Source organism: Petaurus breviceps, unplaced genomic scaffold, assembly GCF_028583685.1.
Source record: "Petaurus breviceps papuanus isolate PSGF00001 unplaced genomic scaffold, PetGlider_PUasm1.0 90617, whole genome shotgun sequence".
NCBI lineage: Eukaryota > Metazoa > Chordata > Mammalia > Diprotodontia > Petauridae > Petaurus > Petaurus breviceps.
This window is the reverse complement of record NW_027187287.1, coordinates 4,179,027-4,204,953: the sequence shown is the minus strand read 5'-3', so window position 1 is coordinate 4,204,953 and position 25,927 is coordinate 4,179,027. Positions and strand designations below refer to the sequence as shown.

The 25,927-nt window shown below is 37.5% G+C and overlaps 1 protein-coding gene across 8 annotated transcripts in view; it reads left to right on the top strand.

Moving 5' to 3' along the window:
• Positions 1-25,927, top strand: part of BAIAP2 (BAR/IMD domain containing adaptor protein 2) — a 403,422-nt gene that overhangs the window by 253,230 nt on the left and 124,265 nt on the right. For all 8 annotated transcript variants that reach the window (XM_069064100.1, XM_069064101.1, XM_069064105.1 and 5 more), the window contains exons 3-4: positions 10,175-10,250; positions 24,647-24,733. In XM_069064100.1, coding sequence (XP_068920201.1) covers positions 10,175-10,250; positions 24,647-24,733 — 163 coding nt within the window. The remainder of the gene's footprint in view (positions 1-10,174; positions 10,251-24,646; positions 24,734-25,927) is intronic.

Genomic DNA, 25,927 nt, shown 5'->3' with positions numbered 1-25,927 from the left:
TTCTTTCTTTCTTTCTTTCTTTCTTTCTTTCCTTCTTTCTTTCTTTCCTTCTTTCCTTCTTTCTTATTCCTAAGCTCTTCTCTTTCTCCCCACCCCTACTCTCAAACTGAGGAAAGAAAGATGAAACATTTGTAACATATATACATACTCAAGAAAAACAAATTCCCACATTTTTCCCACCAGAAAAACAAATCTACATCTAGATATTCTGCAGCTTGAGCCCATTACCTGTCAGGAGAGAATGCTTCATCTGTAATGTTGCATTAATTGGAGTTCTTAAGTCTTTTAAAGCTGTTTGTTTTTGCAGTGTTGTTATCATCATATAAATTGTTCTATTTACTTCACTTTGCATCAGTTCATAGCAAGTCTTTTCATGATTCTCTTTTGTCATTTCTTATGGAAAAATAATATTTCATTACATTCACATAGCATAATGTGTTCATCCATTCCCTAGTTCCTGGGCATTTTCTTAGTTTCCAGTTCTTTCTTCTAACAGAGAATTGCTGTAAATGTTTTTGTAAGCATGGGTCCTTTTTCTATTTCTTTGATCTCTTTGGGGTACAGTGGTATTGCTTGGTCAAAGGCATAGTAGTAAATTGCTTTCTAGAATGGCCAGCCCATTTCAAAGTTCTATCAAAAGTACATTAATGTGCCTGTTTTGCCAAGGCAAAATTCAACAATTGTCATTTTCCTTTTTTGTCATCTTTGCTTATCTGATGGATCTGAGGTGGAACCTCTGAGTTGTTTGAATTTGTATTTCTCTAATTATTAGTGATTTGCAGTATTTTTATATGATTGTAGACACCTTGAATTTCTTCCTTTGAAAATTGCCTCTTCATATCATCTGACCATTTATGTATTGGGAAGTGGTTCCTGTTCTTATAAATTTGAATCACTTCTTCATATATTTTGGAAATGAAACTTTTATCATAGAAACTTTCTGAAAGAATTTTTTCCCTCACTAAGCTACTTCCTTTTTAATTTTTACTGTACTGGTTGTTTGTACAAAATGCTTATACGTTTTACATATTAAAATTGTCCTTTTTATCTTCTCTGAGCCTCTCCTTTCTTAGTCATGAACTCATCTACAATTGCAAAAGGGATTTTTTTCTTGTTCCTCTAATGTGTTTATGATGTGACTTTTTATGTCTAAATACCTATTTGGAGCTTATTTTGAGATATATTGTTCTATACCTGATTTCTAACCAGACTACTTTCCAGTTTCCCTCATCTGTCCTTATCCCAGGAGTTGAGATTTTTGAATTTATCAAACACTATAGGTCACTATATTCATTTGCTTGTGTACATTGTGTACCTAATCTGTTCTACTGATTGACCTTTGTATTTTTTAAACAATAGCAAAATAGTTTTTGATGATTACTGCTTTGTAGTATAATTTGAGATCTGGTGTTGATAGGTTCCCCTTCCTGCTTTTTTAAAAAATTATTTTTCTCAAGATTCTTGACCTATTTTTCCCTCTAGATGAATTTTGTTACTATTTTTTCTAGTATTGTGAAGTAATCTTTTGGAAGTTTGGTAGTGCAGTAAAGTAATTTAGGCAATATTCTCATTTTTATTATATTGGCATGGTCTATCTATGAGTAGTTAGTATTTCTCGAATTATTTAGATATATATTTGTATAAAGAATGTTTTGTAGTTGTATTCATATAGTTACTGTGTGTGTCTTGGTAGATAGAATCCTAACTATTTTATATATTATGTAGTTTTTTTGAATGTAATTTCTCTACCTTTTCCTGCTAGGTTTTGTTGGTAATGTAAAAAAAATGCCGATGATTCATGTGGTTTTATTTTGTTTCAGTTAGTTTTTTAGCTGACTCTTGATTCTTCAGATAAAACATATCATCTGCAAAAGTTCCTCTTTTCCTGTGCTCATTCCCTTGATTTATTTTTCTTGTATTGCTATGCATTTCTAGAAGTTTATCAAATAGTAGTAGTGATCACCTTTGATCTTACCCATTAGTCTTTCTCCATTACATTTTGGGAGCTATGATGTTGGCTCTTGATAGTTAAGAAAAATTCATCTATTCTTATGTTTTCTAGTTTTTTTTTTAATAACAGAAATGAGTATTGGCTTTATCAAAAGACTTCAGGATTTATTGACATAATTGTGTGCTTTTTATGATTTTTATTATTAACATGTACTATTATAATTATGGTTTTCTTTTTGTCTGACCAGACCTGAATTCCCTGTATAAATCACTCTGGTCATAGTGTATAATTTTAAAAAAATCTTTCTTTTGGACCAAAATATTTGCTAATATTTTTGTACCTTTGTCAATTAGATTTATTGCTCTGTAGTGGTTTTTTACTTTCCTTTGGTTCTCCCTCATTTAGGTATCAAGACCATATTTGAATCATAAAAAAAGAATTTGGAAGAAGTTATTACATAAACTGCTTGTAAAATAGTAATATTAGAATGAATTGCTCTTTGAATATCTTCTGCAATTCATTTGTAAATCCATTTGGTCCTTTGTTTTTCCTTTGGGAGTTCATGTATTTCTTGTTCAATTTCTTTTTCTGATATTGGGCTATTTAAACAATCTTATTCTCATTCTGTTAACCTAAGTATCTATATTTTTGGAAGTATTCAGCCATTTCATCTAAGTTATCAGTTTTGTTAATATAATTGAGCAAAATACTTTCTTTTATTTCATCTTCAATAATTGTAAGTCCCCTTTTTAATTTTTCATAAAATAATTTGGTTTTCTTCTCTTTTAAAATTTATACTAGTTAACTATTAATTTTTTTTAATCCAGCTCCTAATTTCATTTATCATTTTATCAAATTGAGGTGGTGTTTTCTTTAAATTTTGTCAATCTCTTCTTTGATTTTCAATATTTCTATTTTGGTGTTTAGATGGGATTTTTTGATTTGTTGTTTTTCTAGTTTTTTTAGTTCTATTCCATTGATATATTCTTTTATTCTTCTATTCATGAATATATTTAGACATATACATTTTCCCTTAAGGACTACTTTAACTGGATCCTAAACATTTTGGTATGCTGTTTCATTGCTATAATTTTTTTTTTATAAAATTTTCTATTGTTCATATGATTTGTTCTTTGGTTCACCTTTTCAAGACCTTTTCTAGAATCCAATCCCTACATTTTTAGAGTTAAGAAAATGCTATTTAAAAAAGAAAACAAAGAAGTGACAGATTTTTTTCATTAGTACTAGGAAAGGGCATTTCTGTAGTATATCTGCATGATCGAATGAGAATATTGTCACTTTTGTAAATGCTACATATAAACTTAATCCTTAAGATTAAATCCCCCTTTTCAGAGTCCCTTTATGGAATATAATTTGCATTACATTGTGGTCAGTAAAGCATGCATTTGATATTTTTGGTTATTTTATTTGTAAAGTTTTTATGTCTCAGAATTTGGTCAGTTTTTGAAAAGGTGCTATACTCAGCTGAGATAAATGTATACTTTCTTCTGTTCTTGTTTAGTAATCACAAGGCAACTGTCATATATAACTTTTTTAAAGTTCTATTTAGGTCCTTTATTTCTTGTTTGCCTTTTTGTTAGATTTGTCTAGACCCCAAAGGGGTATATTGATGTCTATTATATGTTTACTGTCAATTTCTTCCTGCAATTCAATTAACTTTTCCCTTAATGTTTTGAGATGCCTTGCTATTTGGTGCATATATATTAAATATTGATATTGATTATTTATGATGTCTTTATGCATAATAAAGTTTTCCTGCTTATCCCATTTTATTCTACCCGGTTTTTACTATTACCTTGTCTGAAATCATATTATTCCTCTTGCTTTTTGTAGTTCATACTTACTCCTTCCTGTGTTTTACCTTCCATTGTAACTGGATTGCTTGATAATCCCCAATCTCAGTTACTCTTGGGGTGGAATCTTTTCATGTTTCCAATTGTTGAAATTCTTGTCTTTTTTTTTTTAAGGTATAGCTCAGCTAATGCCTTCTTAGATCTCAGATAGAAGTGATCTTTTCTGTTTGAGTCTCTCATTCCACTATGTTTGACTCTCTTCTATATGCCTAGCTTGCATTATTACTACTTGACTGGATGTTTTTCCGCTTGCCAGCCCATAAAGTTCCTTGAGAGTAAAGACTATCTTTTTCATCTTTATATCTCCAATGGTTATAGCTCAGTACATTATACATAGTAGGTTTTATTGCTGGATGACTTAAATACTTAGTGAATGAATCCTACTTTTTCCAGCTCAGATTTTCAGTCCTACCTTCCACCCCCCACCTTTCAAAGCCTTTTCTAGAATCCAATTCCCTAGTTTTTATAGTTAAGAAAGTATTATTATGGGGCGGCCAGGTGGCTCAGTGAGTAAGAGCACCAGCCCCAGAGTCGGGATGACCTGGGATCGAATCCGGGCGCTGATACTTAGCACCACACCCAGAAATAACTGGCCGTGTAACCTTGAGCAAGTTACTTAACCCCAATACTTAACCCATAAAATTTTAAAAAAAAGAAAATATTATTATTATAAAACTTAAAGTAGTAATAGATCATTTCCATTAATAGTAAAGAAGGGGATTTCTGCCATATATCCATATGACAAGTGGAAATTGAGTCATTTTTGGAAATGCCATGTTATACCACTGAGGCAAATCTATACAAATCTCTGTCCTTTCAGGATTTTGATAATTAAAAGAAAGGTTGTTAGTGAGGGATCAGTAACATGTCATTCTCATTTGAAGATGAATGACGCTACTGATTGTGGGGGTAACTTTTTGCTGGGATATCCCTATGCTGGGTCATAGGAGTTACAGTCTATATTAGAAGAAAAGATATAAAGTCCTACAGGAATTTATAGAATCTCAGAGTTGGAAGGAACCTCACTGCAGGCATCCCTTCAGCAATATCCCTGACATTTAAACCTGTGATCTTAGTTTAATTTGGGTTTTTTTGTTTGTTTGTTTGCTTTTTGGAGGACAATTGGGGTTAAGTAACTTGCCCATGGTCACACGGCTAGTTTTTTTTTTTTTTTATCCAAACTCGGGTCCTCCTGACTCTGGGCTGGCACTCTACTCACTGTACCACCTAGCTGCCCTCTTAGTTTAATTTGATTTGATCAACTGAGATAACTGACCTGAGGCAATGATCTTATTTCTACAGGACTCAAGTAGAAAATATATCCCTAGAATAGGGTTGAGGCTGATGGTAGAAAAGTGAATTGGTTCAGTCATTCTGCTAAGGAAATGCCTATGTGCTTTGTTCCACAGATTTCACTCTGTGTGTGTGTGTGTGTGTGTGTGTGTGTGTTTCCGTGTTTGTGTGTATATACAAATAGCACTTTTTGAAGTAGCAGAAATCTGGAAACAAAGTAGCTACTTGTTAATTGGGGAATGGATAAATAAATGCAGTCTATGAATATAATGTCAATATGTGTAAGAAAGAATAGATTTTATGGAACTGGTACAAAGTAAAGTGAGAAGAACTGGGAAAACAATATACTGGATGACTACAGCAATGGAAACGGAAATAACAAAAACAAAATAAACTGAATACTGTCCAATTATAATGACTAAACTTGGCCCTGAAGAAGAGATGAGAAAATGCACACTTATAGAGTCATCTTTGAAGAGGTGCTGGACTATGGACTATGGACTGTGGAACATTGCACTTAGTGAACAGATTACTTAATTTTGTTGAACTACTAACTTTCCTTTTTAAAAAATTCATTGTTACAAAAAAAGTTCTTTGAGAGAAGAGCAGGGAAGGATTTTTGGAAATGAAAGTAATATAAAAAGAAAAGCTGTCAATTAATAAATGTGAGTATAGTTTTTTTTTTAATTAAAAAAAATCAAATCCCCAAATGAGCAGCATCAGGGCTCCCTGTGCTACTGGGTTTTGTTTCTTTTTGGGGGGAGTAGGTGAAGTAGGGTAGGGAACGGAGCATGCCTGTTGATCAGTATATAACCCTTCTCTTACTAAACTTGCCCTTGCCTTTGCTCTAGATACAGACAGTACTACATATGTTTGGACTTTATACTTAGTCCTTTAGCTTTTTAGTTTGAGCTGTGTGATGTTGGAGATGACAGAAACTTCTCCAGTGTCAGAATGGAAACCTGTGGGATGTGGTCTAATAAGATCCAGAATGATTGTGCTTGGACTCTATTGACCTTAACCATGGAAAGCTGCCAGCAACCCCTCCATCTTTTGCCTCATTTCAAGAGCCTGGGACCATTTTCACATGGCATTGTGTTCACCTCCCTGAAAAGGTCAGCTCTTGAACTTGTCTTGCTTTTAAGATTCCATAGTTACAGAGAGATTGAGTGACAGAGAGAAGAGTTGGATGACCCATTCATAGCTGGGAGTCTAACTAAGTATTGAACAAAAGGTCTATTCTTTGGGCCTGGGGGTGGGAATGGATAGACTTTTTTTTTCTTCTGGGGAGAAATACTGTTTTCTCCAGTAATGAAGAAGGAATCTCCAGCATCCAGAAAATTGTATTAATGTAATATATCTCCCCTCTTCCATTTTCCAGCCCTTCTCCCACACCCCACACTTGTACAGATGAAGACCCAAAGCTTTTGAGACACAGTGTTACTTATGTTGTGGTTATGATAGTTTCCTGGATGACTGGTCTCTCCACCCAGGAGTATTTCCCAGTAGAGAGTGGCATTTACCTAGGTGACAGTGATATTGGCATGCATTTGAACCCTCCCTTCTGTCCCCACCCACTCACACCTGCATTCCTCCTGGATGATCTCTGCCAATGAATCTAAGGAAATGAAACCTCACTGCTGTTTCCATAGAGTCCCTACACTCTGGGCATTGCCAGCTGTGATGTCAGGGTAATCCACTGTGATTTACCGCAGAAGACTTTGGGTGTTTCCCATCCAATATTCATAGCTTATTAAAGTTTGAAAAGAGAGATCCTTGGATGGTCTTCTTTCTCTTTCCTTCCTGGGATTTCTTCCATTGTCTAAAAGCCCAGAAATAAAACCAAGGTTATCCCTCTTCTCAACTATGACATACCTTAATCTCTCTTTTACTCTTGTATGTAAATGGCTGGACACAGGAGGGGTCACTGGCTATTCTTAAAAGGACAGGATCTTTGTGGCTTTTTTTTTTTTAAACCTTCCCCTAGGTACTCAATTCAAAGCTTTGCACAAATACAAAGTAGGGACAAAATAAATATCTTTTGAATTGACTTAAATGAAGGAAATTTTCAGGCAAGCTGCATATTCCTATCAGTCCTTTGACTGCGAATCAGTATCAGTTTGCATGATCCCTCTTGAAACGACTTGGTATTACTTTGAATTTACATGTTCTGTCTACCCCTCCCCATCCCCTACTTGAAGGCAGGATATGTTTCATTTTTATCTTTATATCTCTAGTGTCTAGCATGTTACTTTGTGTAAAGTAGGCAATAGATACTAAGTCCCAGGTACAGTTTAGCTTTAATAATTTAAGAAGTATAAATGCTACAGACTTATAAAAAAAAGGGAAAGGTTATTTATAAAAAATATTCAATATGGATATGTTTCTATTTAAACTTCAACATAACCACTATCTTGTGTTATACATTTCCATAGTTGATAAACTTTCATCAATTGCTATTCAGTGACTGAAAGAATCGCATTAATGACCCAGGTTTCTCTGAACCTATACCTTTTCTTACTTCTCATATCATTAATATTCCATTGCATTCATATGCTATAATTCATCCCCCCCCCCCCTTTTTATTGATGAGGAACCTGGGAACAAATGACTTGATCCTTTAAAGGCATACGGGTGGTAAATGGTGGAGTCAGGATTGAAACCCAGGTCCTTTGATTCCTTTGTGTTCTTTCTACTGCATTATGCTAGAGGCATCAGATGATTTGGTTATTTCATAATCTGGCCTTAAAGCTACCCTAAGAATGAGTCTTGGATCACATCTGTTTGCTTTGCAGGACTGTTTCTGTTACTGGAATTTTTACTGTGGCCCAAAGAAGGGGGAGTTAATGGAGCGAGGACCACAGAAATGACTCTCTGGAGCTCTTGTCCTTCTAAACACCTTCTCTTCAGCATCTTTAAATACCCTTCTTTATTCTGCTGAGCTGATACAACAGATTAGTGGGTAACAGTGAATAGAATGGGAATAGAAATGAGTGGGAAGGCTGGATATATGCTTGGCCCAGCTACTGAAATTGCTACCATAGTTCCAACCCACTAGGATCACTCTGCCCTGAACAGTGTGTCCCCCTGATGTAGAATCCTCATCACCTCATTCCTGGATTATTGCAAGAGTCTACTAATTGACGTCTCTGCCTCAAGTTTCTCCCCACTCCAGGCCATCCTCCACTTAAATTTTAGGGTGATTTGCTAAAGTCCAGCTCTGATCATATCACTTCCCCTTCTATCTCACCACCTTAGTAAAATCTAGTGCCTCCCTCTTTCCCTCTTGGATCAAATATGAAGTCTTCTGTTTGACATCTAAAGCTCTTCATAACCTGTTTTTTTTTTTTCTTCCCTTCTAGTCATCTTACTCTTTATGTACTTCTAAATACACTGGACTACTTGGTGTTTCTTGTACACAATAGCCCATTTTCCACCTTTATTCCTTTTTTTCTTGTTGTTCTTTGAACACTATTTCTTGTCACCTCCCTTTCCAGACTTCCTTGGATTCCTCTGAGACTCAGCTCATTTTCCCATACTTTCCCACCTTTTCCTTTTAAATTACCTCCCATTTACATTGTATATATCTTATAAGTGTGTAGTTATTTGCAATAGAATGTGAGCTCTTTGAGGGCGGGGACATATCCACAGAGCTTATCACAGTACCTGACTCATAATAAGCATTTAATGACTACTTGTTGACTGCCTGCCAGCCTGAGTGAGGGATTAACCAGAGGAATGTCTTGGTTTTCCATATACTGACAGTTCTTGTTTTGCATAAATGCAGACTTTGACTTAAAGATTAAGTAATGGGAATTTGCTGAGGCCATGGGGAAGAGAGAGAGGGAAGGAGGCAGGAAGAGGGCCCAGGGAGGGGGGGAACCCAGCAAGCATATGGTTCAAGTTCTGTGGAATCTAGGTACAGAGAAGCAAGTGTTCACAAGGGCAGATGGGTACCGTAGAGGCAACGGTCTCCTTTCTCTATGTAGGTGGTCTCAAGCCAAGTCCTTGTCTTACAGTAGTGGTCTCTCCCCATCAGTTCTTCTACTCTCACTTGGAGGTTTTCCTTTTTCTTTTTTTTTTCTGATGAGTGGGGTAGGAGGCTGCAGGGTGCTGAGCAGAGAAGCAGGAGCAAAGAGAGAACACGGTATTGTACAGTAAAGTTAACATGGGGAGGGGGGGTTAGAATGTGTGTTTTCTTTCAAAATTCTTTCCATAAAGTTGAACTTATGTAAAGTGAGAACTGTGTGTTCTATAGCTATTGCTATAGTCTTCAAGTATATAAGGATTAGAATAATCAGTTTCTCTTCCTCCTTTAACTTTCCCTCTCTTACCATAGTTAAGATAAGGTACAGATAATAAACCATCTATAGACTTCAGTTTCATTGGAGACTTAGAAGTTGATTGTTTGGATTCACTGCTTCCTTTTAACATGACTCTCTAGTTTGATGTCAGCTAATGCTGGGGCTGTTTTTGAGCCTTTTGATAAAAGTAGCTATTTGACCTTAAGAGTAAAATTTCTTCTAATTCCTTAGTATTGGAACTTCTGATTGTTGGCACTTGAACTTCATGGGAGATAGAACTAATTTGGGATAGTCACAGCATGGGAATACTTATCTCATTAATACTGATGTCTGATTAAATATCATTGGTTCATAAGACCTGAAAATTACACATTTTTATAGAACTATAGTGAAAGAGAACTTTAGAGATCATTTAGTTCAGATCCCATCTTAAAGATTAGAAAATAGAGTTCAGGCTTGAGTATTACCCTATGTTTGAGAAATGTCTGCCTAGCATATTAATATGTTGAGAAACCTGCCTAAAGGCTCAGGGCTGGAGGAAGTCTTTGAAGATCCTTTCCAGGTCTATTCATGCTGTGTCAGTGAGATGTCAGTGATGCTATGAGAACAAGTTTGGTGCCAAGGTGCCTATATTCTTTATTGTCTCGTCTCCCTTCTGCTTCTTCCCTCCTGGCCAGAATGTTGAAGCTTCAGGTAGTCATCTCCACCTGGGACATTAATGTTTTGCTTTCTTTTTCTCTGTCTCTTTCCAGACAATTATGGAACAGTTCAACCCTAGCCTCAGGAACTTCATTTCCATGGGGAAGAACTACGAAAAAGCCCTGGCAGGTACGTCTGACTTCCCTGTTCCTCTGTTATGAAGGTTCTGGGAATGGTTCTTTTGATGTTTCCACATAGCGCTTGGTTGTCAGCAGGTAGACTTCAGTGTATTCAAGCTTTATTATTGACCATCAAAGTATATACTTTGTTCCTCAAACAAAATGCTACAAAGGGGACATTTGAGGGAAGTTGCAGGTGTTATATTTTCATGGCATGTGATCATCGAAATCTGCCACAAAATCTGTCACCTGAAGAGAGTATTGCTTTTAATGCTGTTATCTCCTGCAAATCTAGTGAAATGCAATAACACAGCATTCCTTTCCAAAAGGAGAAATTTAAAGCCATGTTAAATATTTAAAAATATGGGGTTTTCTGCTTACCAAGAACATTTATGAAGATAGAAGATAAGGATTTCATTCAAGAGTCCTGGAATCACAGAATTATAGGTAGAAGGAATCTTGATAATTAAGCTTTCCCCCACTCCTCATTTTAGTTTTTTTTTATTTTTTGGAGGGGCAGTTGGGGTTAAGTGACTTGCCCAAGGTCACACAGCTAGTTAAATGTCGAGTGTCTGAGGCCAGATATGAACTCAGGTCCTCCTGACTCCAGGGCTGGTGCTCTATCCACTGCACCACCTAGCCGCCCCCCCATTTCTCATTTTAGAGAGGAGGGAACAGAGGCCTGCAGAGAAGAAGCCACTTGATCAAGCCAGTTGGTGCCTTGAGAGCGTTTAGGCTTGAGATTTATAGATGCTAGCTAATTTGCTCCGTCATTCTTGGTTTCCACAAACTCATTGTAAATTCTATGGGAGTTCATGTTGTAGAATAATTCTGCACTAATAGCAAATGCTGGTCTATTCCATGAGCTTCTGCAAGGCTTGAGAAAAATGAATTGACTGGATTCTCTATTAGCATTCTTCTGGACTAGACTTTTGAAAGGTTGGAAAAGAAGGGACAGTTTATATAGCATGTATATTCTAACATTGTAGCAATAAGAGTGTGTAAGTTCAATCATAGTTTTTGAATACTGAATAGCCACTATCAGTATATAGGACCTGGACCTAGCTACCCACCTAAGAATTCCAGGGCAGGGAAGCAGGTAGCACAGCCTGATCATGGCACAAAGTTCCAGTCTGGGAAATGAGGCTGAAGATATGAATAAACAGAAGAAAACTCCAGTGCTTGGAAGAAACAGTATATTTTAAAGAATTCCAAGAGAAAACCCCAAAGGAAGGAAATAACTCCACGATAATTGCAGGTAGAGCTCCAGAACAAAAAAAGAATGACTTGTCCATAAGGGTTTCTAAGAATGCATCAGATAAATGAAGAATAAGCTAAAACAAGAGATAAAGAATGAAGTTAGAGCATTGGAAAGAGAGTAAACAGGTGGGAAACCTTACAGAAGTAGTGGACACCCTGAAAAATAGAAAGGAGTAAATAGAGCTCAATGATTCATTGAGATAAAAAGAAATATTAGAATAAATAAAAACGGGCAGCTAGGTGGTGCAGTGAATAGAGCACCGGCCCTGGAGTCAGGAGGACCTGAGTTCAATTCCAGCCTCAGACACACACAAAAACTTAGCCATGTGACCTTGGGCAAGTCACTTAACCCCAACTGCCCTCCCCCCCGCCAAAAAAGCGATAAATAAAAACCTTCAAAAAAAAAAGCCCTGAAGAATATATGCAGTATATACTAAAATAGGAGTAGGGATACAAAGACAACTAACTTAGAAAACAGGAAAAGGAGAGATAATTTAAGAGTCTTTGGAGTCCTTGAAAACCATTATGAAACAAAAAATCTGGACATTATATTTCAAGAAATCACAAACAAAAAATGTTCAGAGCTCTTAGAGTCAGAAGGCAAAGTAAAACTAGAAAGAATTCATGAATCAAACTCCCAAACTGAGCATCCAGAAATGTTAGCCAAAATTGAGAGCTTCTAGACCAAAGAGAAAATATTGCAGCCAGCCAGGAAGAAAATGATCAAGTACCAACAAACCACAATTAAGAACACACAAGATTTTGCAGAAATCAGGATGAATAAAAGGAAATCTTTGAATAAGATATGCCAAAAGGCAGAAGTAAAAGGTACGCAATCAAGAACAATAATTTGCAAAACTGAGGAGGAAAAATGTATCTTTAATAGAATAGATGACTTTCAAGCATTCTTGTTGAAAAAACTAGAGTTGGGTAGGATTTTTGAAACACAAACATAGGAGACAAGTAAAGACTAGAAATATAGATACATTTGAGTAATTAGTAGTTAAATGATAGTCAGATGCTTGCATCCTAATAGGCAGTGAAGAGACCATTCTCCCTTAAAAATTCCACCTACTTTAAGCATCAAAGATAGAGCAAAGCTTGCTCTATGAGAGTAAAGAAACAGGAAATAAAAAACATATATATACTATGGAAGAACTGAGGAAGAAAAGGGAGAAATTTACTATTGCATTGAATTGGGAGACCTCAGAAGAATATGCAGACATGGAGGATAGGAGTCAAGGGTACTGACATCTTATGGACCTCACTCTTATATGAATTAGGCAAAAGAAAGTTGAATACACATATCCCTCACCCCAGAACATTTGGTATAGAACTACATTGAACTGAACAGGAAAATAAATGGGAGCAGAGAGAAAGAGAAGTAAAGAATTTAAGAGGTGGTAATAGAGTTGAGGAGTAAATAGTCACAAGAAATACAAACTTTAGCTATAGAAGTCAAATAAAGGGAGAACTAAAAGGAAACCCTAGTGATCTCAGGCAGGTGTTGGTGGGAAGAGAGGAAAAGCAAAGAGGCAGAATTAGACCATTCCAATTAAAGATCACTGATGTTTATTCATTTTCCTTTATTTCTTCACCTCTTTCTTTGTAAAGAGAGGGGTGGGAGCAAAGAGAAGATACATAATTAAAGAGCATATAGTGAAATGAAAAATAAACCCAACAATTTTAACTGTAAATAGGATGGACTTTCCCATAAAATGGAGAAGGGTGACAGAATGGATTAGAAAATAGGATCTAAAACTGATTATAAGAAAGTGATCTGAAACACTCATCCATAATTAAAGGTGAGGGATAATGTATATAATGTTGGTATAATGTATTAATCCTTAGGTGAATCCAAAGGAGCAGGGTTGGTGATCATGATCTTGGACAAGGCAACTGTAAAAATGTAGTCAAAAGATCATTGGGTTGTTGATTTAGAGTTGGAAGAGGCCCAAGAGACCACTGAACTCATCCCACTCATATTACAGATGAAGAAACTGAGGGTCTTAAGTTTTAGTAACTTGCCCAGGATCACACAGTCAATAAGTGTCTTGTGTAGAATTTGAAACTATATCTTCTAAGTAAAGAAACTACATTGTGCTTAATGACATTATAGATAATGAAGCAATATTTACATACATTTATACTTGCAACAAAGATACAGTGGCACTTATCTTCATCTACCAAATATATAGCCTCTGTTGCCTTGTAGAAATTGATCTGGTCAGCAGATCATCAGGGTATGGCAACTTATATAGTTTTGGGTACACACTAATGTATGTCTGAGAGGCTTAGTTTTTTGTGCCCATCGATGACCAGAAAGCTGGGACCAGTCAGATCCAGTGTAGTAAAAGAGGAAGGGTTGGGGCCTGACACATGTGAGTGAGGCAAAAGACACTACTTTAGAGAAATACTTGTGAATACTAGTCCTATCATAGACCTAAATGCAATTTCAGAAAAATTAAATAAAATAGACCTCAAGTGATTATTGAATTGTAAGGAGAAATATTGTACACACATTTTTCAGTGTTTCATGACTCTTATACCAGTAGTAATGATGTGCTAGAGTATAAAGAATTTATAAATTAATGAAGAAAAATTAAACATATCCTTTCCTGACCATAGCACAAAGAAAATTTTAGTCAATAAGATGAATTTGAAGAAAGGATTCAGATGTAAATGAAGGCTAAATAATGTAATCCTATAGAATAAGTAGGTAAAAAAAATAGGTAAATGCTTTTTATCAAAGAAAATGTCATAAATGAGACAACATACCAATACTTTTGGGATGCATACAAAACAGTCCTTTATGACAAACTTATTTTGCTAAACTCATCAACAAAAGAGAAAAAGTAGATCAACGAATTGGGTAAAGTTTTCTAAAACAAAACAAAAAACAGCAACCCCAAACTAGAAAAAGCAATGTATTTTTAAAAATCACAAATAAACACAAAAATAGAAATTTTGAAAATCAAGGAAGAGAAAATTGATGAGTTGGAAAATAAAACTAAGAGATGGTTTTGGGGAAGGATTCATAAAATAGAAGGAAATGAAAAATGGAAATGACAAAAGATGAAGAAAAAAGGAAGGAAATTGTTAGAAACTATATTCTAAGAAAATATATAACCTAAATGAATGCTACTTAGAAAAACAAAATCTGGATCCTTATATGTTTAGTGAATTTTTTTTTCTGGGCAATATTTCTCACCTAACTTACTCCCAGTTGCCTTGCCTTTTCTGGTTTCCTCAGTTTCTTCCTTTGTACAATGAGAAGACTGAACCATATCAACTCTCCGGTCCCAACATTGTGCTTTTTATAAATATCTTGTCAATGCAAATTAGTTAATTATCTCTCTGATTAAGATCATAATCAGGAAGATAAAACTGCCAAAAAACGGAAATGAAACTTGTGAAATCTCAAATAAATGCGTTTTGAACTATTTTGTGTTATGACTTTTGCCCTTCCATTAAGGAGTTATCATGAACATTTATATGTAGAATGTTAGAACTAGAAGGATCCTTATCCTTTTTTTTTTATTTTTTGGAGGGGGGAGGACAGGGCAATTGGGGTTAAGTGACTTGCCCAAGGTCACATGGCTAGTAAGTGTTAAATGTCTGAGGCCAGATTTGAACTCAGGTCCTTCTGACTCCAGGGCCAGTGCTCTATTTCACTGCGCCACCTAGCCACCCCAATCCTCATCTTTTTTGCTTAATGTAACAATGCTTTATGGAAATGACTGTATTTTGTCAGCTTCTGCTCAGAAAAAAAAATGTGCCTTGCAAAGTTAACATACTACCCATAATGGGGCTTATCCTGGGTGAATAACTTACTTTCTTTTCACTAAAAGTGGCTTATTTGGTCACAGCTATAGTCACTGACCAAGATGGCCACATTCCAAATAAGATGTCCTGATGAGGGACACCATCTGGAATGGTGCAAAAGTATGTTTAGTTCTGCCACATTACTACAGCTCAACAGTCTCTACCTCATTGCCTTTTTTTTTTTTTAAAGCAATTGGGGTTAAGTAACTTGCCCAAGGTTACATGACCAGTTTGTGTGTGTGTGTGTGTGTGTGTGTGTGTTAAGTATCTAAGACTGGAACCGATCCCGGGTCCTCCCAACTCCGGGGCCAGTGCTCTTACTCACTGTGCCACCTAGCTGCCCCCCTCATTCGCTTTTTAAGGATACTTAATATTCCCAAGAACTGAGGATTTTTAGCAGACATGGCTTTTGAGGGTACAATCCTTGATCCATTCCTCTCTTTCCCTTTTAAGAGCTTGCTCCTTTGAGCATTCGCTTTCTCTTTCTTCTCCTTCTTTCCCTAGCTATTGGCGCCTTCCCCATTAGCTACAGACATGTTCAAGTCTTTGTTATTGTTCAGTCATTTCAGTTGTGTTTGTCTCTTCATGACAACATTTGGGTTTTTTTTTTAAAGATATTGGAGAGATTTACCATTTCCTTCTCAGTTTATTTTACAGATGAGGAAACTGAGGCAAACAGAGTTAAGAGACTTGCCCAGGGTCACAGAGCTAGTAAGGGTATGAGGCCAGATTTAAACACAGGAAGATGAGTCTTCCTGATTCTAGGCCAGTCATTCTATCCACTGGTCTAGCCCATTCTTCAAAAAACTTTTCACTTGACCCCTCCATCCTCTGGTTACTATCCTAATATCTTTTCTCCTTGTCATTGTATAGCAAGTATGCTGTGACCCCACTCTCTCTGAGCCCGGCAGGCTACATTTGCCATTCAGGGTTCTCTAGGGTATTCTGAAAGTTGAGGTCCATCTTCTTCTCTACTGCTATTGTCTTGAGCCTTCCACCATTTGTGTTCCCATCATCTAAGGGACCTAGTAAATAGCATCCTAATTCCATTTAACCACTTAACATCAGGTAGCTTTTACAAAGGAATATTTATTTTAAAAATATAGCAAGAATAAACATACTGATTTACCCTAACCTTGGCATCACAAACCCCTCTATACCACTGTGACCTGGGAGTTGGTGGAATCTCAAAATTTAGCTCAGTTCCTACATAGCCTTGGTCCTACCAGTTTCATCTTCAGATGTGGCATGACTACAAGGTGAGCCTGTAGCTACTGCTGGTCTGGGTTGCTGGAAGTCACTCCCAAAATTCATTTCTTGCTGCCATACCAGGACTCTGGAAGGACAAAATGAAAAAGAGCCCTCTAAACTAGCAGTAACAAACTCATAACACCTGAGGCCATCAAACTGTAAATAAGATACATAAAAATCCCCAAGAGTCACATGATTAACCTAGAAAACCACATATTAACATCATTTGTATTGTTGTATTTTTATTTGTTTTTGTTAAATACTTTCCAGTTACATTTTGATCTGAATCAGGCTGCACTTGGGTATGTGGTGGGCTGCATGTGGCCTGTGGCTGTGTGTTTTGACACCTCTGTTTTAGACCTTTTGAAAGTTATAGATTCCACTTTCTTTACTGGTAGCTGAGCTCTCCCAGGAACATTGAAGCAAAGAGGTGGTGACTAAAATTGAAAGGTATTTTTGAATGACTTAACAACCAATTGCGGTGTCTCTTTATCTGGCTCTCTCACTAGGACCAATTACAGAATGTCTCTGCATGTTCTGTAGTCTGTTTCTCAGTGGCACTTTCCTTGTATACCATCACCATTGTCCTAGAAGCAGCTCCCTCGCATCTTCCATGTGGAAAGCCATCTTCTCCCAAGTATCCTCCATGTGGAAAGCTATCTTCTCCCTAGCATCCTGTACTTGAAGATACCTTGTTACATTGTTGTAGTGAACATATATGGTTTTCTGCTGAGTTCTGTTTATTTTTGCTTTGTATCAATTCACACAGAGCTTCCCATGTTTTTCTTTCTTTTTTTTTTTTTCAAATCAAATGCTTTATTAACTTTTGGTTTACATTATTCATTTCTGGCAGATTTTGAGTTACAAATTTTCTCCCTATTTTTCCCCTATCCACCACCCCAAAATAGCAATCCCACTAGATATCCCCTCCTCCAATGTGCTCTCTCCCATATCTTCTCCCATACCCCCTTCGACTTTCCAGTAGGACACAGTGAATCTCTATGTCCCAGTGCCTGTTATTTCCCAGTTAACTGTAAAATAATATTAATAATAGTATATACATATGTTTATATATGTACATTTTTAAACACTTGATTATAAACTTTGAAATCCAGATTCATTCCCTTCCTCCCTTGTCACCCACCCTTACTGGGAAGATAAGTAATTCAGTATAGGCTATACATGTGTAGCTAGGCAAAACATTTCCATAGTGGATATATTGTAAAAGACTAACTATATTTCCCTCCCTCCTATCCCACCTCCCCCTTGTTGTATTCTCTGCTTTGATCCTGTTCCTTTTCAAAAGTGGGTGCTGCCACCTTCCCTCCCCTCCCAGCCTGCCCTCCCTTCCATCATCCCCTCTCTGATCCCCTTCCCCCCTACTCTTCTGTAGGGTGAGATACCCTATTTAATGTGTATGTCATTCCCTCCTTAAGCCAAATTCAGTGAGAATAAGGTTGACCCATTCTCTTTTGCCTTCCTGTTCTTCCCCTCCATTATAACCATTTTCCCTTGCCTCTTCTATATGAGATAGTTTACCCCATTCTGTCTTTCCCCATCTCCTCTCATTATATTCATATCTCATCTCTTAATTTTACCTTTTAAGTATCATCCCTTCCTATTATATTGGTCCTGGGCTCTCTATGTATACCTGTAAACATATATACACACATTCACATATGTATTCATATACCCATATACCCTACTATATAGACATATATGTATGTTGTAGCAGCAAGCACCCCAGGCATCCTCAGGGTTGCTGCCAACACAGGTTCTTGGATCTGCTTTGATAAAGGAAAGCAACTCAAAATGGGTTAACAAGCTTACTTTAATCAGTCAAATATGTATCGTTTACCTAGTTCAGGGGAAAAAGTTCAGCACCCCGAACTTCAGAATATACAGACAGAATTATCAAGACAAGCAGATCAAGTAGACAAATTTCCAAACTGTCCAACCATTACATCCATACCAAACAACATCTGGGTTTTAAAGCTGGGGGGCTCTGGACAACGGCTTTCCAGAGTTTCATCTGATCAAATCACAGAACACTTCTCAAAGTGAGCCCCAGAAACAAAGCTACACATCAGGGCTTATATAGCCTTCTCCTGTCTTAGAGAATATAACAACCTTCTAGACCCACTGGGCAATCAAGAAGTATCTACTGAAAAACAAGCCTCCCACCCCAGGCTCCAGGTACACTTTAGCCTAGAGGCAGGAAAGAACTTAAAAATTTACATTCCCATTATATATATATATATATATATATATATATATATATATATATATGTATGTATGTATTTCTATTCCCTTCAACTATTCTCATAGAATGGGGTAAGAAAAGCTTCATCAGTTACAATTATCATTTTTCTATGTAGGAATGTAAATAGTTCAACTTTGATAAGTTCCTTATGATTTCTTTTCCCTGCTTACCTTCTCATGCTTCTCTTCTTGTATCTGGATGTCACATTTTCTATTCAACTCTGGTTTTTTCATCAAGAATGCTTGAAAGCCCTCTATTCCACTGAATGACCATATTTTCCCCTGAAACATGATACTCAGTTTTGCTGGGTAGGTGATTCTTGGTTTTAATCCCAGCTCCTTTGACCTCTGGAATATCATATTCCAAGCCCTTCAATCCCTCAGTGTAGAAGCTGCCAGATCTTGGGTTATACTGACTGTGTTTCCACAATATTCAAATTGTTTCTTCCTGGCTGCTTGTAATATTCTCTCCTTAATCTGGGAATTCCGGAACCTAGGTATAATATTCCTAGGAGTTTTCTTTTTGGGATCTTTTTCAGAAGGTGATCAGTGGATTCTTTTAACCTCTGTTTTGGCCTCTGATTCTAAAACATCAGGGCAGTTTTCTTTGAGAACTTCCTGGAGGATGATTTCTAGGTTCTTACTTTGATCATGGCTTTCAGGTAGTCCAATAATTTTTAAATGATCTCTCCTGGATCTATTTTCCAGGTCAGTGGTTTTTCCCATGAGATATTTCATATTGCCTTCTATTCTTTCATTTATTTGGATCTGTTTAACAGCATCTTGATTTCTCATAAAGTCATTAGCTTCCATTTGCTCCAAACTAATTCTGAAGGAATGATTCTCCTTATTGAGCTTTCGAGATTCTTTTTCCATCTGGCAAATTCAGCTTTTTAAGGCATTCTTCTCCTCATTGACTTTTGAACTTTTTTTGCCATTTGAGTTAGTCTGTTTTTTAAGGTGTTATTTTCTTCAGTCAGGTTGTTGACTCTCATTTCATAATTTTCTTGCATCATTCTCATTTCTCTTCCAAATTTTTCCTCCACTTCTCTTACTTGCTTTTCAGAATCTTTCTTAAGGTCCTCTATGGCCTTTAACCAGCTCGTATTTTTCTTTGAAGCTTTTGGTGCAGGAGTTCTGACTTCACTGTCTTCCTCCTGTTCCATGCTTTGATCATTTTTGTCCCCAAAATAGGAGTGTAAAGTTGGGTTGCTCTGTTTGTTTTGCTTCCTTTGCCTGCTCATGTTGCCACTCAACTACTTGACTTTTGGGCTTTTTGCCACAGTACACTATGTCACCAGACAGGGAAGCTTTGTCCCAAATGCTGGAGTTTTCTCAGCTGCCGAAAGTATTAGTTGGGTGCCCTCTCTGAAGCCTCCACATGCTCTGGCAAGCTGATTACACACCCCAGGACCTCCACCCTAGACTGCAATCCATATCCAAGCAGGTTAAAGCAAGAGTGATTACCCCTCAGACTGGTCGATTTGTCTCCCTACAATCTGAAGGCCAGGAGCTGAAGTAGCCACTTGGCTCCAGCTGCACGGCTGCTGTTCCTCAGCGGCTTCTCGCCTCAGGGGCAAAAGCCAACTGCACTCCCAACTACTGGATCCCAAAGTCCGCAATGCACTGACCTCTCATTTTGTCCTTGGCATCTATGTGTTTATAATTCTGGAAACTGCCATGGCTGCTGGTGATCTTAAGTCCCTCCAGCCAGCACCTGGTCAGGCTACCCTGAGGCTAAAATCTCCAACTTGCAGGGGGCTGGGGTTGGCTCTCAGAGTTCTGAGTTGGCCCCTTCCTGTTGGCCTACCAGGCTGTCCTCAGTGGGAGGTTAGCTTCTGTGTCATTTTGTGGGTTCTGTAGCTCCAAAGTTTCTTCAGAGTCACCTTTTACATGAATTGGAGGAGGTAGAAGCCAGAGCCCTGCGGAAGTCCTATTTCTACTCCACCATCTTGACTCCACCCCCTCCCATGTTTCTCTAAATTCCTCATACTCAACATTTCTTGCCACAATAATATTCCATTGCATTCATATATACCATACCATCAACCATAGTTGCCTCCCCCCCTCCCCCCTAGTTATGAGTTCCACTTACTTCTCAATTCTGCAGTCTGACTTCCAACCTACAACTTGGGTTGGAAAATGCTTGTTGCAAGATTACCTGTGATCTCTTAACCACTAAATCCAGTGGTCTTTTCTTAGTCCTCATTTCCTTTTATCTCTGTACCTTTTGGCACTGTTTACAACCCCCTCCAAGATATTATCCATTCCTTTGACTTCTGTAACACTCGTCCTTCTTGGGTTTCCTCCTTCCTTCTCAGTCTCCCTTGCTTGATTGTCATAACGGTCTTCTCCTTTGGTGTAGGTGTCCTCTAGGACTTTATCCTGGGTCTTTTTCTATTTATAGTCTCTTTTACTGAGCTTATGTTTCCATGGTTTCAGTTATTATCTATTCAAAGATAATTCTCATAGCTGTCTCTCAGGATCATAGATTTATGGGTGGAAGGAACTTTAAAGCTCATCTAGCCCAAACACATCCTTTTACATATGAAATTATTGAGGCTCAGAGATGTTAACTGAGTTGCCTGTTGTCGTATGTCATTCTGTAAATGTCTGAAACTTGTTCTGAATTCAGGTCTCTTCTGACTGTCTCATGATTGAAAGTATATAAAATTTGTTGAGTCAATTTGTAATTTTTACTAGAAAACTTTCTTTTTGCTGACAGAGGCTAGAATGGTTCTAAAAGTGATGACCTACAAAAGATTGGTGTGTCTGCTGAGCTGATGATTATTTAGTCTTCTCAGTTCCCTTTTCCTAATGCATGTCCTTTCATTTTTTCCTTTACTTCCCTCATGTTCCACAACTCTGACCTCAATGTTATTTATTGCTTCCCTGCAAAGATCAATGTTAGAAGATTGTATGGGACCTGTACAGTTGAAGGTGGAGGAGTTGCTTAGTATACCCCTGACAAACTGATTTTTTTTAGTCCAGAGGATAAAATCACAGAATATGAGGCAGTTAAGAGAGATGGTGAATATAAAAGTATAAAAAAGTGTTTCTACTTTGTTATATCTTGTGTGAAGAATTTCTGTGAACAAAATTATTAGGAATCTATCTGATGACCAAGGATTGACCACACTTCTGATGGCTCTTTAAAAATCAAGAAACTCTCGAAGCAATTAGTTTCAGTCAGGAGCTAGTTCTGAAGAGTGTGACCTCTGGCAGCATAGAAGAGAGTCAACTATGGAAAAAGAATCCAGACCTTGAGAGACATAGGGAAGAGATAGGAAGAGGAGTTATTTTTTTTCCTTCCCTCATTGACTGTGACTTACAGTGCAGTTATCCAGTAGCAGCCATCACATCCAACAGGGAACAATCTAAGGAATGAATTGAGGGCCAAGGCAGGAAGGAGGTTCCATAGAGTGTGACCTGGCAGTAGAGAAGAGAGACAGCTCTGGTTGTTGGGAGTTGAACTGTGGAGAGTAACAGGCTTAGGGAATCAAACTGAGTGATCTGCCCTATGAGAGACGCTTTGCCTAAGGGGGGAATAATCATCAAAAGACCCTGTAAGAAGGGAATGGTCATTAAATTCCTGCAGTGCTGAAAGCCTGAGGTATCTGGGCCAAGTATATTTCCTACCTCAGTGTATTGTATGCATATACCCACTCTTCCCACTGACCATATGTGTGGTGAGAGAGCGCAATCCAGGTTTGTGGAGGGAATATTTTTATTACAATTGTTTTTACAGTGCCTGCTCAGTAAATACCTTTGCTTGTAAGTATACTGGTAGGGAATATGATATAGTTTGGGAGAGATAACCCATGGAGAGCCCTGAACCTCTGAGAATTAACCTGGAACCAGACTGTGAATGAATTGGGAGGAAGGTAACCCAGAGGGGGAGCTCCACTTACATAACAAAAAAAGTTCTTTTGGGACTGTTGTAGCAGCCTTGGGCAGCTGGGTGGCACAGTGAGTAGAATACCAGGCTTAAGTCGGGAAGACTCATCTTATCAAGTTGAAATCTCGCCTCAGACTAGCTATGTTACTGTGGTCAAGTCACTTAACCCTGTTTGCCTCAATTTCCTCATCTGTAAAATGAGCCTTGACTTTCACTGGCCAACTACTCCCCCATTTTTACCAAGGGGAGTATTTTTGCCAAGAAAACACCAAATGGGGTCACGAAGAGTCAGACTCAACTGAAACTGCTGAACAACAAAAAGAACAGTCTCGTCTAGGTTTTCATCATGGATTAAAATGACCTCCTTCTGAATTCATGTGAGCCAATGGAAAGAGGCTTTGTCTTCTTCTTATCTAGCTTTTAAAGCCATGTCAAATGTTATCTCCCCTGGGCCTGAATTTCTTCATCTGTAAAAACCAGAGGGTTGGACTAGAAGAATTCTAAGGTCTTTTCTAACTTTAAGTCCTATGAAGCCTTTATTGATCATTTACATAACTGACATTCCTTCTTCTCTCCTGCACCACTCCCCCTCACCGTGAACTTCATATAAAACTTTGTATCTCTTCTTAATGTGTTATCTTGTATTATAGTTATCAGTTCCATCCCTCATATCGACTTCAACTGTGCTACCTCAGTAAAACCAAAATACAGCTGATAAGTTAGTTGTGTTTTTCTTCCATTTGTCTTAAGAACCTCACTCTATCCAGGCAGCAATATCCCCCATGGTGACGAGGCAGCAGGGTCTTGTGCTACAGAACAAATTGTTTGCACTTAATTGAAAACTATAAAAATAAAATTTGATAAAATACCCAGTTATAAGGACCCTCACTGGGTTCTATGTAAAACAGCACTAAAAACATAATTATTCAGCTTTGCAATTTTGCCATGCTCCTGATCTTTCAGCCATTGAATTCCCTTCTTTTTGTTTTCACCATTCCTTGTTAATCAGGAGTCTGGGAAAGTGGGGCTTTCTTTTCAGGTTTAGCGAGGTTTAGAAGCATACTTGAAAATTTTGGAAAGATAATTAATTTCTCAATTGAGAAAGCTAGGACTTACACTGAAGTTATAGTCATGTAGCATAGATTTAGGATAGGGAGGGATGGTAGACACCATCTTGCCAGTCCCCTTCATTTCACCATTATGGAAGGTGAGACTCGGGCAAAATGAATGCCCAAGTTTAATCAACCTATATCAATAGTTCAGTTGATTGGAATGATTTTCAGCAGAATATTAATGCCCAGTTGGTTAGGCCAGAATCTGTTATTTAAATCATTAGGGGTTAAATACATTGGCAAGTGGCTATGTTAATATGATCAGGCATTGTTAAGTGCCAGTTATATATTTAATGTACGTGAGGGAGATATGTATAACTTTTTTTTTAAGGTCAGAATGAAGAAAAATGAGAAATGATTCAGTATGGTATAGGAAGTAATACACTTCTAGGAAGGTACCTGGATTCCCATGGACTTCCTTGCTCAATTGCTATGTTCCTGATCTTCTGAAGAACACTTGAAATAAACTTTCTCTGCTTTCCCCTACCCATAACACGCAATAGGGAACAGCATTCAGGATTTCACTTGAATAGTTCTGGGCCTAGACCATGTCCTCAGAATGAAAGGAAACCTAATGTTTGGAATGACATTACTATGTGTTGTTGGAATGTCAAGAGACCAATGTTGAACCGAAACCAGAAATCAAGTGTTGAATACTTCTGTATTCAAAGGAAACGCAAATGGGACATGTTACAGAATGGCTGTAATGGTGCCTGGGTGGTTGCCAAAAGTCGTGACCTGAGTTTTGTGTTGCCTTTTTTCAAGGAAATGACCAGCTCTCATTTTGTTTTCCCTTAGGTGTGACGTTTGCTGCCAAAGGTTATTTTGATGCCCTGGTGAAAATGGGGGAGTTGGCCAGTGAAAGTCAAGGCTCAAAAGAACTTGGTAAGATACACAATTGTAGAGGAAGAAGAACAATTTGGGAGCTTTTGGAATGTCCAGAGGGTGGGAGTGGGGGTGGAAGGTGAAGTTCTGGATGATACTTTTATCGGTTTTATATCTCATATTTGGTCCATTTTAAAGTAGAAATCAAGGGAGAATCCCATGCCAGAATTTAAGCTTTTAAAATAAGCCAGTATTTTTGTGGCTCTTCTAAAATCCAGGCACAGACTGTGCTGTTGCTCTTGGGGTGACCCTTTTGCCTTGCTCGTAGGATACATTGCTGTCATCGCTAACTTACTAATGCACAAGCAAAAGGGAAAACTTCAGGAAGCTGTCTCAGCGGCTGTGGTTGAATGTGACAGAGGTGGGAAGATTGGGCTTTTGCCAAATGAAAGTTTAACAGTTGGCAGAGAAATCAGATTGATTTTTCCCCCAAGTCTTAAATAGGACGTGTTCCCCTGCCCCAGACCTTTCGGTAATATAGCAACAAACTTGTATTCATTAAATTAAGGAAACTTAGGACTTTGGGTCAAACCATTTAGTACGAAAATCCTATGACCATGATATTCTAATAAGTTTGTCCTTTTACTAGTGAGGATATTCAGGGTTAAAAGAGTTGCTGATCTTTGCATTAAGTGCTATAGAAACCAGGTTCCTGCCTTCTGGGAGCTTCCACTCCTTTCAGTAGTTGCCACAATAAAATTATAGTGCAGACAAGCTGCAGTTTCTTAGAGTCAGTTATAAAGGCAGCTGACCTGTAATGACTTGATCCTGTTGAAAGAAATAAGGCAGGTTGGCTTAATTAACTAGACCTACCAGTTTATGTTTATACAGGTGTTTGAATATCAGCTCTGGGTCATGACTGTTAATTTTTACCCAGGGAGGAATACTTTTATCTCAAAATTTACTGTTAAATTCATACATGTGGGCATGTTGAATCTATACCCCGACCTTTTCTCCATTCAGTCCTTCAATAAGTTATCATTAGTAATTCTAGTAGCAGCATAAGCACATCATAGAACGTTAGAATTGGGAGTTTAACAGTCATCTTGTCCAGCTTCTACTTTTATGTGCATGAGGAAACAAACTAAGGTCCAGAGAGGTTAATAATAATTGCTAACTTTATATGACGCTTTACATTATTCCAGTATCACTACAGTCCTATTAGCTGTAGGAATTGTTACCCTTGTTTAGCTC